At 26.1% G+C, this 15,869-nt stretch overlaps 1 protein-coding gene across 1 annotated transcript in view; it reads left to right on the top strand.

The window, feature by feature from the left end:
- LOC142326916 (roundabout homolog 2-like) overlaps positions 1-15,869 on the top strand; it is a 677,975-nt gene that overhangs the window by 655,161 nt on the left and 6,945 nt on the right. Inside the window, exons 12-17 of the mRNA XM_075369647.1 lie at positions 222-552; positions 837-1,102; positions 2,193-2,325; positions 4,313-4,419; positions 7,355-7,543; positions 11,928-12,103. Coding sequence (XP_075225762.1) covers positions 222-552; positions 837-1,102; positions 2,193-2,325; positions 4,313-4,419; positions 7,355-7,543; positions 11,928-12,103 — 1,202 coding nt within the window. The remainder of the gene's footprint in view (positions 1-221; positions 553-836; positions 1,103-2,192; positions 2,326-4,312; positions 4,420-7,354; positions 7,544-11,927; positions 12,104-15,869) is intronic.

Genomic DNA, 15,869 nt, shown 5'->3' with positions numbered 1-15,869 from the left:
TTTATAAAATATGTATTATTCATAATATATAAAATGCAATTCTTTGGCATAAATTGTCATCACCCAAAGAATTATGAAGTCAAGGTGTTACGAAATATGTTTTATGGGTGTTTGTAGGGAAGCTAAGACACTAAAAATTGTGTATTAAATGTTTGAACATTGAAAAGTAAAAATATTTCTAGTAAATATTGTGATTAAGCAATTATTTATTTAACTTTCAGGTGCAAATCAAGGGAAATGGTACAAAGGTTGTTGCTCAGATGTCATTAAATGTTTCTACAACATCAATACTGTTAAGTAATCTAACATCAAATGGGGTTTTCACCGCAAGAGTTGCTGCATATACCAGAGTTGGTATAGGTCCTTATAGTATAGTTATTCCTTTAGCTTTAACTAGATTACGTCCATATTCTCAGCCTACTGAAGGACCTACACATACTTGGCTTATACTACTTCTTGCATTTGCTGCTGTAGTCTTTCTCCTAGCTACTGTTTCAACATTATATGTGAGGAAGAAACATTCACTGACAAAACATATCAGCCATTTAAGTGGTAAGAAAATCTACATTTTATATTTACATTCTTCTGTATAAAATTACATACATTATATTTTTTTTTTAAATCAGTAAATCAATAATCATTTTTTGTCTTAAACATCATTTATAGAAGAAAACAATAAATAAATAAAAAAAATCATGTAATTTTACCTTTCCTACTATCCTAAAAAGATGTTCATCCCATAATCAGTTGTAAACACTATTGTGTAAGCGTAGTAATTCTTAGTGAACAGTAATAAGGTTTAAATAAATTTTCCTGATTTGTTACTTTGTTTACAGTTCCGGTGGTAAATACCAATGATCTGGTTCATGGTGGAGTCAAGGAAAGTTTATGGATTGATCGTGGGTGGGGACTTGGAGGTACAGGAGATGGTGAAAATAAAGTAATGAGAGTTGGACCAGGTGGAACATTAGCTGGTGTAGGTTTGGAATCAGCAGATTATGCTGAAGTTAATACTAGAAGTCTTTCAACATTTTATAGCTCCCATCCTACACCATATGCAACAACTACACTAATTAATAAGACTGAGGAATATAATAATATGGTATGTAAAAATCAAATTAATTTTTGTTTATTTATAAATAATTTTTTTTCGATTTTATGTTTGTTTTGTGCCTTAAATTTCTCATCTGAATATTCAATTTATACTGATCTATGTTTCTTTAGGATGTTTTGCTTGTTTTTAGATTACAGGTTATGCGTTCATTTTTACTTGAGTTTATAAAGAGTAAATCAACATTTTAACCCTTCACAAAAATATCAAACATCAGGTGAATAAGTTATATATCAAAAAATTAATTTCTGAATTTAAAAAAAAAGGTTTAAAAGATTCATCGTATTGATTAATCATAGAAATTTTTCCTTTACTGTTTTAATAATTTCATAGTAATGTGTCTCATCCAGAAGGTTATGGTTTTGAATCTCAGTCAGAATTAAGATTTTTCACTTAACAGAATTTATCTTTCACAATAGGTATAATTCACCTATACCATAACCAAAAAAAAATTAAAGCCTTGTTTTATGTTATGTTAACTCACAATGATTATTAAGCTTGTATGTGAAAATATTATATAATTACTAAAAGAAAATATTGCATTGAGTTTAGATAATAACGTTTACCTGTGGAATATTTCAATCAAAAGTAAAAGTAAAAGTTTAATCTCTTAGTATTGCTAAATTCATGTGATGTGTTAAATTTATAAGATGATAAAAATAAAATTCTTTTATTTTTTTGAAAATAAGATTATAAATGTATTCCTTTTGATGATAAATGTAAAAAGAAAGTTCTGTTTGAATGAAAAATCTTTTAACACTAATGGAAGAAAACAGAAGAGTATTTTATTTTCATATGAAAACTTTTGAGGGTTTGAAATAAATGTGCTTGAGTGAGTCATATCACTGAAATATTAAATATGTGTTGACTGTTACCTTAGTAAGATGTATTTGTTTCTTTGGTTATATTTATAGCTAACTTATAATTAGTCAATTTTATGGAAATAATTAATTTCTTCTAAACTGAAACACTTCAAAAGAAGTTATTACAAATATTTTATTAGGTGAATGTATTATAAATACCAACTATTTACTTCTGAATACATTTAATTGTATGTATTGAAATTATGTTTTTCCCCTAGGAAACTGGTCCATTACTAGTTCCTGTAGCTTTAAGTACGTCTTCCAAAATAAAAAATTCCAGTTCATGTGATTCAAATTCTAGGCAAGAATTGAACTGCCATGATGATTGTCAAGCTTCATCTGTATTTCCAGGTATGTTTCAGACTCTTTAATTGCTTACTATCATTAAGATGTGCACTCTTTATAAAAATAAAAATTAACTAAATTACACATAAAAAGGAAGCATCACAGAAATCATACAGCAATAATGAGTATCTCTTTTAAGAATATAAATATCATTTACTAATTACATTTTTCTTATAATTTGTTAATTAATATCTATATAAATAATTAATATCTTTATTAAATAATGTATTTTTAAGGAAATTTTGAGGAGAAATAATTTAACTAAAAAATTTAACCAAAGTCTATCCCTTAACTGGTCATGCTCTTTTTATAACATTACTAGTCGTGTCAGGTCACTATGACCCAAATGTTCGTAAATTAAATTAATAATATATTAATCAAATTGAAAAGAAGTGATCACTTATATTTGAAAAAGAAACTATTTTTTATTCAAATAAAAATAAATATCTCCTTGTTTAAAACAAAATAATCAAAGAAAAACAGAAATTACAAAACCTTGTAAAAAATTAAGATCTTCATTTTAGTTGAACTTTGCTGGCGTAAAAATATAATTATTCCCAATTGATTATTGAAGACAAACTTACAACACATCTGTTTTCAAATAAAAATATTTGAACTGAACCGAACATCTACAAGTAAACAATGCACAATTTGCCTTAGTGTCAAATTGATGTCCTGAATAGTACATATATATATATACATTTTTCTTAAATTTATTATTTCAGAATTAGAAATTCTTTATTTACAACACTAATATTAATCACAATCTTAACAAATAAAAGAAGTGTGATTTTTAAAAATATGGTGCCCACATTTCATGTAAACAATGTTATATTTATTGTCCTTAGTGCTCAGGCAGAGGTGACAGCATTTACATTTCCTTCTAACTTCTTTCCAGCTCCTCTGGTTGTTGAACATCAACTACAATAATGTTGTGTTCTTCAAAATATATTTTTATTTTGTTCAAGTTTATTTTTAGGTTTCCTGGAGTGAGATACCTTTTAACAAGTAAATTTTGTACTAAAATGTGGCCTAAATTTTTAAGAAAATCTTCTGCAATAGTGTAACACAACTGGTCGCGTCGAGTCAAGTAGCTTATTTTTATTACTTATGTTACACGAACTAAGGGAAGCTGGATACTGACTGATAGAACGGGTTATGATAGGAGATTAGCAGGCTTGCCAACCTAATACCACTGAGGAAAATGTTAAACATTAAATATAAAATAATTTCTCAGGTCATACAGATCTGATGTGACCAGTTAAGGGCTATATTCATATTATATAAATGTTATATATACAATAAAATAGTATTATGACCAAATATCATAAAATGAAGGCAAGAATATTATTTAAAAGCATAATGCTTTTGAGTGCAATGTTGAATATATGTATTTAAAAATCATTGTTGTAGGAGTGAATTAAAAGAAAAAAAAGCTAATTTACTTCTTGAAAATTAGCAAAATTTTACGTTTATAGAAACTGTGACAATTTTTAAGTTAAGTTCAGAAGTTGATCTCAATGACAGAGTAGTAGCATCTTTGCCTTTCATCTGGAGATACTGGGTTCAAATCTAGTTATAGCATTGCAATATTTTTTTACACGCCACAAAAATTCATTTCATTATCATTGATTAACATCTGCTTCAGGGTCCCAGCAAGAATAAAACAAAATATAGAGGAATTAATTGCTACTGGGGTTTCTCTCCTTCAAATCAATTATGAATGTAAAACATATATATTCATTGTTCTAAGGGAACAGATTGTTAATATTTAATTTTGTAAAAAAAATTAAAAATTAATTAATTAACAATATTTATCTTCTTTATTACTACAACTCCTGTCTCAGCAAAAAATGTATAAATATTAAATACTTTATTCTATGATTTAATCTTAGTTTTTAACTGTTTTTAATGAATAAACTATTTAAGTTTAATATTTTAATTTATATATATATACATTATGACCTTATAAACAATTTTTTTTTTTTTGCAGTTGATGAGAGAGGAGGCTGCGATGTTGTTAGTAAACCTGGCATTGTTTCACACTGGAGTGAATTCAATGTTCAACAGGCAATGTCTGAATCAAGACAATTTAATCAGGTTTGGTTTTACCATAATATTATATTGAATATTAAAAAATCTATGTGCAGAATTTGCTCTATAAAATTTTTCCACAGAACTGATCTGTCTGATTATTTATTAATAATAAAGGATGACACAGGTTGATTGTTTTAACATTGTAATCCTCTTTACTTGCAAGTACTTTCATAGCTTATTACTGCATGTGGATTGATCTTCTTGATATACTTTTGAGGCATTTATTTTTCAATTTAACTTTATTTATAGATTTTCTTTTTTCTGTTTTATAAATAACTAAGTGACACAATATATCTTATTCATAATATATCTTCATATATAATTTGTAATATACTTGTGTGTTCTACATTTGGTTCATTGTTAAAACTAATAGCAAAATATTATAATATTCTGCTGCATTTTATTTATAATAAACTGTTGCTCCATTGATCAATTCAAATTAATATTTATCACCAAAAAAATTTATTATAAACATTTTTATTACATTTTCTCTTTTACTTATTTGAAAAACAGAGAATGAACTAACAATAAAGTTAAAAATTTGCAACGTAGAATTTTCTTGAGAAAAATTTAAATGTTGGAATAGATAAATGATAAATTATAATAAATTTAATATGACTTTAAGAATAAATTAATGCATAGAAAAATTGAGGTATGTTAAAAGTGTAAGTTGAGTTAAAATACAAATAAGAAGAATGATTTTAGTTGAACCAATTGAAGAAATTGTTCATAATTACATAAATGTTTACAATTAATAATAATTACTTTATTGTATCTATATGCAGTACTCCCCTATGAAACGATTGTCTATATACAAAATAGACAACTTCTGGTGAATGAAGACCAATGGAGAAATTAGCCTCTGGTAAAATCTGCTTTGTTATAAAAAAAAATTATAAGAGAAAATCAGCACCGCTTGGCTTCAGCAGCAATTCAGATTTAGGTCTGACCTTCTTGAGTTTCATAAAGCAAAAATTTATTTTGAGAATCAGGTTCCATTAAGTATCTAACTGAGCATGAAATTGTAAAATAACTTTTTTAAAACATTAATTATTAAAAATAAATTTTTATGAATTTATTTTTGTTTAGCTTGATAGATAAAAATTAAATGAACAAAAAAGTATAAGCAAATTAATAAGTATGTAAATTTGATTAATTAAATGACAAATATCATGATATTAAAAACTTAATTGATAACAAAGTTTTTATCACACCTGTTTGAAAAGTACTACTTTTCAATTTTAAAATACTGTTATATATTTAAGATAATAAATATCTTTTATATACTTTACTGAATGATAATATTGCTCACTGAAAAACAATTTTTTAATAATTTTACAACACTGACTGCTGCTATAACAAAATACAATCCAATAATATGGACCAACAAAAAAGACAATGAAAAATTTATTCTACCAAAATTATTATGTACAATATCCAGAAGGTGGTTATTAGAGTAATTGACATTTATTCAGAAACTATAGTGAAAACTTTACTAATAGAAATACTACATTAAACCAAAATTAAAAGTATTTAATAGATATCAATTCTGTGAGTAGCATTTATATTAAAAAAAAAAAATAACTTTTAATTTTCAAATGGTAATAACCGTAGATTAAATAGTAATTTCCAAAGAAGAGAGTTATCATTAAAAATTCTACGCATGCTGTCACACTTTGGGGAGATTTGAATGTTACAAAAGCTTAAAGAACTGTCTTGACATCTTTCTGTTCTATTGATTCTTGTTTAACTGCTTAATATTTGATTTCTGACTTTTAACAGACCTCAAGTAATTCAAAATATTTTACTGAATTACAATCTGAAGAATACACTGATCTCAATTCATTAGCCTAATCTTGAATTCCACTTAGAAATATAGCAGTTTCTCACTCCAATTATAGTAGGAGGAAAACAATGTTATCTACCAAAATGGCTCTCATTATCCTAGGGAACAAGATATCATTTAATTACAGCTCATATTTTAAGTTACAGTCTGATCAATGAACATAACAAATTTATTACTCCATCTATTGGATTTTCTAGCCTACATTGGATAAAATGATTGTCCAAATCTTGTTCACAGTTTGTGCAAAGAACTTTTTCACCCTCAGATTTTTTTTAATTTTATATACTCAAAAACATTTTTTCTGAATGATAAAGAGTAAATTTTGATTCATTTAGCAAAAGGCTACAAACAAGATCAATTATTTTTTATCCACTCTTTGTAGTGTTGGAAATTTTAACCTCTTCCTTATTCTGAACCTAATAAATCCAAAAAAATGATTTGTAAAATTAATAACACAATAAGAAGCTTGTTGCAAAATATTGCAACATTAATTTTTTTTGTTAAAGCCAAACTATAAATAAATCGAGTGCTTGAGTTTCGTGTTTATTCATCTCCCACAGTTTTTAAAACCATTTGATCCATTCTCATTGTAACATTTAAATTATTCTGAAAAACTTACATCAAGTCATCTTGCCACCTCTCCTTCATCATACAAAATAATAGCAAGAAATGTTTCATTCAGTTCAACTCTGTGCCATTTTTATAAGAATTTATAAATGATTTAATAACAATAAAATTTGATTTTTATGAAGAATATACTTAATTTCTAAAAGAGTTACAATATCAAATTTTTACCAGAAGCATGTTAATCGAAAACAAAAAGTTGATTTTTTTTTTACAGCAATCACTGTTTTTTTTTAAAGCCTTAGTTATTTTTATTTTTAAAAATAACTTACATGTAAAGCAACCAGTTAATTCATAGAACTGCAGACTGATGATGTACAACTTTTGCTTGTCATGTAATTGCTTAAATTTTAAAATTAACTGAAAAAAAAAATTCTGTTCTATTGTTGAACCGTATGATTTTATTTCATTTTAAGTATTACTGATTTATTAGTAAGTATAAGTGAGATTTTTGTAACATTTTTCAAGGTTGGAAGCAACTGTGGGTGCAGTAGTACATTTTCATCACGAGATAGTAATGTTGGTCTACCAGGTCCAGGCCCTCCAAACAGGCCTGTCAACTGTTATACTCCGACATTCCTGCCAGGCCAGGAGCCTCCTTGTCATGGTCATCCATCGCATAGACATTTCCCTCCACCACAACAACAACCACCACCAGTAATTTACTGCATACAATATGTTTATGTAGCTTGAAGTAGTTCTATAATTATCCTGCTGAATATAAAGTTCTCTTCTATTTTAACTATTTTTCAATTTTTTTTATTTTTTTATTTTACAACATTTTAAACAAAAAAGAAAAAATGTATTTTATATACAGAGAATCTGGGCTAAAGATATCCAAAAGTAACAACTTATATTAAAAGAACCAGTTAATATAATTTAATATTTTTTTTTAATAAACACAGCAACTCACCAAGTTTTGATGTAGGTTAGTCAAGTTTAATATGTTTACCTTTTTGTAGCTCGGCAGACATCTAAACAATAATGTAACTTACCAGATGTTTAGGAGCATCTGTGGTGTTATTAGACCAACAGCTTCTCTAGTTTAAATTATTCAGATCTCAAACTTTTCTATAAAAATAAATCCCCAAGCAATGAATTTAAAGGAGTGATATCTGTAGATCTAAGCAGCCATGCCGTTTGACCTTCTCGTCTGATTCAACATCTAGGGAAAGTGTAGTTCAAGAACAAGGAAACATCTTGATAAAAGTGTGATGGAGACCATTTTTCTGGAAACTGAAGCTTGCAGGAATCTGAAGAACAGCAAAGTTCTAAAGCATGTCAAGGTGTGTCCTATCACAATGGGCTACATTAAAAAAAAAAAAAAAAAAAAATGAACCGAGGACACCATTTTTCTGCAGTCTTAACCAGACAACGACTTTTGCTGTGTTCCTTTTATTTTCGATTACTGTGTGGTAGTTTTCAGCACCTCAAATTCTACAGTTGAATATCAATACGTACATCCGTAGTTTTAACTTCATCTAAATGTTATAATCTTCTCTTTAAAACTTTACTATCTCTAATACTTGAAAAAATTAAAATTGTTAACATTATAACAAGTTGCAGCTAGTTTGTATAACGGATGAATAACTGCCAAATATTATATATATTTATGTGTATATTCAGAATATTCAGGCTAAAGGTATCCAAAAGTAATGGCTTATATTTAGAAAACCATTTGTAGTTATCTCTTAAAGATAGGCTCAATTCACAGGAAATACCTAAAGTATTTGTTCTGTATACTCTCAAGGTCAGTGGAATATGCATGTGTAGGCAAGACAACTCACAATGCAATTGTAGTCAGTTGAGATGTGGACCCCCACAACAAAAGGTTTAATATGTGCTTTGGTTAATGGAGTTTCAATCAGTTACATGTGTTAAAAGGTGTGTACAAACTGAATGGAATCCTCTTATATCCAAGTCTATTCGTCAATGGGATATGACTTTAAGAGAGACTGAAAACTTGGTTTTACAAACTGGAAATCATCTAAAAGTTTCAGTTAGTGAAGAGACTGTGGATCATGTATGCAATGCATTCACTACCAGTCCTGGAAAGTCAGTTAGGGGGCTAGTTACTGCAAATTCCTCGTTTCACTGTTCACGACATTGTTTGCATAAGTAGCTTAGTTTGTAAGCATACAAGCTACAATTCCTTCATCACATTAAACCAAATGATCACTGCCTATGATATTACTTTGCTGCAGAGGTAATGTACTATGTCTAAAACAATCCTAATTATTCTATATCCTGTTATTTAGTAATGTGGCAACATTTCATACATTTGGGAAAGTTAAGTAAATTTTAATTTTTTCAAGTATTAGAGATAGTACAGTTTTAAAGAGAAGATTATAAAATTTAGATAATGTTAAAACTACATATGTACATATTCATAGACTATGGATTTAATATGATCCTAAGGTGACTTAATTTTAATTTTGGCATGTCAAAATTAAACCAACCTATTTTCACAAAAATTTCAACATTATCCAGATATATGAAAACTCCCAACATCTGTTTTACTTAATATATGTGATTTAAGAAGGTTGATTAATTAAACGTGGATTTGACCATTGGCAACTAATATTCTTTGTTTCAATTTTTATTTTTTTCTAGGTACTATTTTCTGAAATTTTTGGAAGTTACTACACCATCAAGATTATCAACATAATCCCCAGAACTTAAAAATATATTTGTTGAAACATTTAATTTTTAAAATTTATTTATTAACTTATAAAATTTCATTTATGAAATAAATTATTTTTAACTACTAATATTTCATATATACTATAATAATTCGCTACCACCTGCATGATCACTGTCTATGCATGTCCTGGTAAAATTGTAAATATTACAAAAATAAATGGTTAAAGGGATACTTATCTGTTTTTATTACACTTAAAATAAGTAATATGTTTATTGAAATTCTGTGAATTGGGCAACTTCTAAAAATTATTAATGCATGTTTAATTTTATAAAATTATTTTAATAAAATTAAAAGTCTGTCTATTATGATCAGTGTAAATTATATTATGACAGTTTGTATCATACTGAAACATGGTTCTTGGTCTTATAAAAATTTATTCCAATTATGCTTGGAATTGTGGTAAACAAAACAAACATAAAAGTGATCTATTGCCAGACTGTCTTAAACTAACTAAAAACGCTTGGTGCCACACATTTCAGTATAATTAACAGAACATAATATTAAACTATTTATATTTCTTATCACTAATGATGTCTGTTGCATCAAAGGCAGATGATGCAAACAGAAAATTAAAAGTAGAAATGATTTTACTACCTGAAACTTGCATTGGAATGATTTTTTTACATCATTTCTAAAATGAAAGGAACAGGACTACAGACTAGACAACATTTTAAAAACTATTATGTTTAGCATGGTGAAGGTTTTCCCAACTCTTGGTCTAAAATAATCTTTTACCTTTTTCTCATTAATGAGTGCCATTTTAGTAACGACCTTCTGTTTTGGTAATGACCACGTGTAGGACACTGGCTAACATTTTAATTATATCAACACACCTGTAGAAAAACTGAAATGAAATATTTGTTACAGAAGAAGAGGAAGAATTAAATGCATAATTTTTGAATGTAGGATTCCACCACTGTTGCTAGTCTGATAAAAGTTATACAGGCTTCAGAAATATTAAATAATGTTTAAAAGATTTTCTTCATATTGGAATCATGACCAAGAAAAGAGTCTTATTCCTTCCTTATTTGTAAAAAATGAAAAGTTTTAAATTTTAAAACTATATATTCTTTCCAACCCTACACAGATTTATATTTTTTCTTTTGTTATTTTTATTATTACATCAACTAAATTGTTATATAATACCTACTGTATGTAGTTTTTAATATTATAACAAATTTTCATTCATATTATTTTTATATTACTTCTTTATACAGACTTTTTTTAATTTTATATTATGTCAAGTATTTTTTGATATCATTCACTGAGCTACATAGATTTTCTATTATTTATTTGAAAGCATGAAATTCTATATCAAAAATAGTACTACTATTTTTTTTTTTCAACTTTCCTTATGAGTTCATTATTTTTATAAATGAGATAAAATTTTTGATGCTGTCTTCATAAAAATTAAGGCTTCTCAAATTCTCTTTTTCCTTGGACAGCATATCCAATTTTTATGAAAAGTTCTAAAAGAAATTACAGTAAAGTTATTGTTCTTGATTAGCTACCAATGGTGACTTGGGTTAATAGTATACTCATGGGTTGAAAACCGATGTAAAAATTGTGTATGGTTGAGATATAGTGATTTAAAAAAGGGTTGGATAATTTCATACCATATTTTACTTATGGCTGGGTGCTTAGATTTGTTTAAACGTAATCTGCTTTCTGTTAAAGTTTGAACTGTTCTCAGATGGATCTTTATTACCAGGAAGAAAACAATTTATTGCAGTGTACATTTATTTGGTCAACATACAATTTTTTTTATCTATATTGTATTGTTCTTATTTGCACAATGATCCCTAATCTCCTGATTTATGATTAGGGTGGTGCCCAGTGCCTAGTAGAGATGCATGCTTATATTGTGAAGACATTACAGTCTAAATATTCAATTAAAATACAGTCAAAAAATTTTAAACCAGAAAGTTGATGATACACTTTAGCCAGAAACCCACACCTGAGTAGTAAAGTGGAGTACTTTATGGAAGTAAAGATTAGAAGTAGTAGAATATTAGCATTTATTTCTGAAAACATATGACATTTTTACAAACACATAATTATTTAAATGCATTTTTATAAATTTCTTTGAAGACATTTTTCATTCTCAAAAGTATTTAATAAAAAAGGGGAATTATGTTAAATAAGAATTAACTTTTTAATTTGTTTCCTGGCTATCATGTAATCATTATTGTTTTTTCTTTTTTTTTCATAATACTTATAATTCAACATCTCTGATAAATGAACTGGGATGCTCAAAACATTTTTCTTATTCTTCTTTATTTATGCTAACAAAATTATTGTTGTTACTTTTTTTTTAATCTCATCACTTTTTTTTAGGTACCATCCGATTATGGAGAAAATGAATCCACCAGCTGTGGAAGTGGTTCTGTAGCCAGTTATAATTACCAAAACTGTAATAGGCGACATGGTGACAATGTAGCCAACTGTGTTTTAAATGGCCATGATGCTTATTATGAAAGCTCATCATTACTTAGTTGTCATCCTATATACAGGTAATCACTTCATTACATTTTTTACTTATTTTTCTGAAATTAAAATTTATTGATTTATTTATATTATTTTTGTTTCATATTCCAGTAACATTTTTATTCATTCATTCTTTAAAATTTCAATAATTATTTAACACAATATTTGTTCACATTTCAGTAATGTTAAAAAGCATATAAAGATGTAATTTATAAAATAAAATTTAATTACGTATGTAATGGAAACTCATTAAAATTATAAAGTTGGGTAATTTAATAGTTTTAATTATTTAAAATTTTTTTAAAATAATTTCATTATAATTTCTATTTCGTCATGCTGAAATAAATGTATGAAATTACTAAATAGTAAGTAGAAGTATATCAAATATTATTAATAAAATAAAATGTTGATAAGTCTGTTTAATATAATATCTTACTGAAACAGATAACAAATATTATTTATTTAAAAAATAATAATATTCGTAGTAAGTAATAATTTGCAAAAAAGCAAAAGTTAATCTCTTCAAAATTATTAGGTAAACTTTGTTGATTTCAACTAAAAAAATTAAATTTTTGTAAATTTAAACCTAAACATGTAAATAAATTATATTAAATACTATTCTCAAGCAATTTAAAAATTTTTACCATTCATGTCTAATATGTTTTTATTTCACTTAATAGAATTTCTTACCCTCTCCAAAGAAAAAAAATTCTCTTATTTTATTGGAGGAACCAGTAATCTATTAAGAGCACTGTAAAAAACTAAATTTATATTGTCACAACCACCGCAAATTTAAAAAAATAAGAAGACCAGATAAAACGTACCAGAGTTTTTATATTTTATGAAATATTTTCAATTGTGAAATGCCAATTTTATCTTAAGGGATATACTTAGATTTTATAATCATTGTAATTATTGTGCAGTTTACACAAAACGCAATAAATTATTATTATAGAATAAAGTGTATATATATATATATATATATATATCCTCCCATTTTCCAGATAGCTAGAAGAAATTTAACGTATTTATTCACAAGGTCTGTCTAAGAAAATTAGCTAATCTATTTTAATATGAGACAATTTTAATTATTATTTAAAATAATATTAAAATATTTTTACCAAACAAATATTTATATTATCTTTCATCGTAATTTTGTTCTGCGCCCCAGTTTTACAATTTGATTGTTTCATATCGCCTGGAACATCGCAGGAAATACCATCCTGAAAATGAAGGATAGCAATTAAGACAAAATGATAGCATCCTTAAACATCTTTAATAAACCAATTCCCAAAAATAATATATATTATAACTGTGTTAAGTTTCACTTTATGCATTTATGATGACATTTCTTAATGACTAATTATCATATTAGTTACTGATATTTAACTTAAAATAAAAGAATATTCTATGAATAAGAAACACTTATTACTGTGATGAAAATTCAAAAATTAACATTTTTAGCCATTTATCAATGGCTGTTAAAAACTATTGTTAAGATCAGATTCCATTAATTGTCATAGATGCTAAATAAATTTAATAAATAATTTATTAAAAAAAAAAAATGATTTCAAGAAAGAATTTCAAGAATCAGGTTTTATTAAGTTATATATTATGTATAAATTGTCCAAAATTAAATTATACTTTTTATAGGTTCTTAATTCCATTCCCAAAAAAACTAGATTGGATAATTTCTTTTGATTTGGTTTTATCAAAATTTTTAGTTTAGAATTCAGAAGGAACGTACTTTCTTTAACTATCTTTGTTATTGCGCAGTAATCTGAAACCACATTTTGTGTGGTCTATTGTTGCAACGAATAAACAGGTAGATTTTAATTTAATAATTTAAAAATCTCAATAATTTAAAAATTTTTAAGAGAAGAGTCATTAGCATAAGGGGCTCCCTGTTAAACATTTTTGTACAAAAGTTTTAACCAAAACTTGATGACAACCAAAACTTTTATGTTTTATTATAAATAAAGCCTAAAGAAATCTGTGTAAGATAATTTGATGTATAATAAGTATTATTTTTATTGATCTTTAACATATTTATTTAAAATTAATTGATCTCAAATTTTAAATAAGGAAGAGAAAATTTGAAGTGTGAACAATTAAGTTTACCTTTTTAAACTAAAAAAAAAATTAACATTAAAAAAATAAACATTGTATATATATATATAATGTTTTATAATCAATATGCAATTATGCAGCGTAACTAATATTTATATATGTTATGTGTTATTTCTGAACTTATCATTTATTATTTATTTATTTTTATCATGAATCCTTTTTTCATATTAAAATATATATATTTTTTGTCATATATATTTACGTAGATATATTTGTCAATATTTACGTAGATATATTTAAAAATATTATATCTATAACTAGTTATAATATTTATAACTATTTTATAAAAATTGTTTTTATATCTTTATTATTAATATATTTTTATTATAATCATAAAAATATTGTTCTAAAATAAAGTATTACATTCATATTGTTTGTAACACAATAAATTATGAATGCAAAATTAGATTAACCGGTTTTTAATTTTTTTTATGCCTGCCAATCTTCTGACAGGTCCTCTTTCTTTCCAGACTTTGGTATGTCAATTTTTATAATGTTTGAGTATGATTAGTAGTAGTAAAGTAGATCAGTAGATATTAAGCCATATGTATTATTATGACTTTAGTATGTTTATTCTGTAGTATTTAGTTAAAAATTCAAGCCAAATATTATCTGTTTGAAATTTTTAAATTTACTGACACTTTTTACACTTTGTTTCTACTGAAGTTTGATTTTGCTAAAAAAATTTTTTTTTTTTTTATAATTTTGTCATTTTAAACAGAGCACACCACAAAAATGGCATCTTATTGTTTTCTACACACACACACACACATCATAATATATTTTTACATATAGTGAAGTATTTATTTAGTCCTGTAATAAGTGATTCATAATAGTAAAAATAATATTTTGACAATGTTCCATAATTAATTGATAAATATTTTGAACTCTATCATCACACATAATGTGTAATCAAGGGATTAGGTAACATTTGCTGCATTAAGTAACAACATAACTAATGCATGAAATCGATCTGTGGAAGTTAACACTCACACTAAACTGTAGTTTAATTACCATTGTATAACTTTACTCAAAAATATTTTTTGTTACAAAAAATGATTTCACTTCAGGATAAATTAAATCAGTATTTAGATGATAGTCTACGAAAAGAAAACAAATCCATTTCTTGTTGTATTATTATTTTGTTCTTAGGAAGGAGTAGAGAACTTCTTCCTAAACCTTTACAGTTTTCTTACAAAACCAGAAAATAGTTTTAGGTTACTTGATAATGAGGTTCTACTTACACCTAAAAATCATGTATCCATTCCCAAGAACAAGCATTCCGTGGAAAGCTTATTTGGAAGTTGTTTGTTGATTACCAATTCCACCCAGTCAAATATACTGTCGAATACCAACATTCTAAATGTACAGAAAAATTGATTATATTCAGACTAGTGTTTACATAATCACTCTGTTCACCATACGGATTATTTAATGATCATTAAGCAAAGAAAGCAACTTTTGCTTGTACTTTAGATGCTTCACTAGCATCACAGCTATAAAGAGATACACCAAGTTTGAAGCAAAACTTTAATGTTGCTCAAGTCAGTAGAGGTAAATATTTCTAGTTTTTAGTAATTTTTCTTTTCTTTTTTTTTTGGTTAATAAATTAATTCATCGCAATTTTGAAAAAACTTATGTGTGAGAATATAAAAGTAGAAT

This window comes from Lycorma delicatula, chromosome 6 (genome assembly GCF_047948215.1).
Source record: "Lycorma delicatula isolate Av1 chromosome 6, ASM4794821v1, whole genome shotgun sequence".
NCBI classification, from domain to species: domain Eukaryota; kingdom Metazoa; phylum Arthropoda; class Insecta; order Hemiptera; family Fulgoridae; genus Lycorma; species Lycorma delicatula.
The sequence above is the reverse complement of the archived record's forward strand: the minus strand, read 5'-3'. Positions and strand labels throughout refer to the sequence as shown.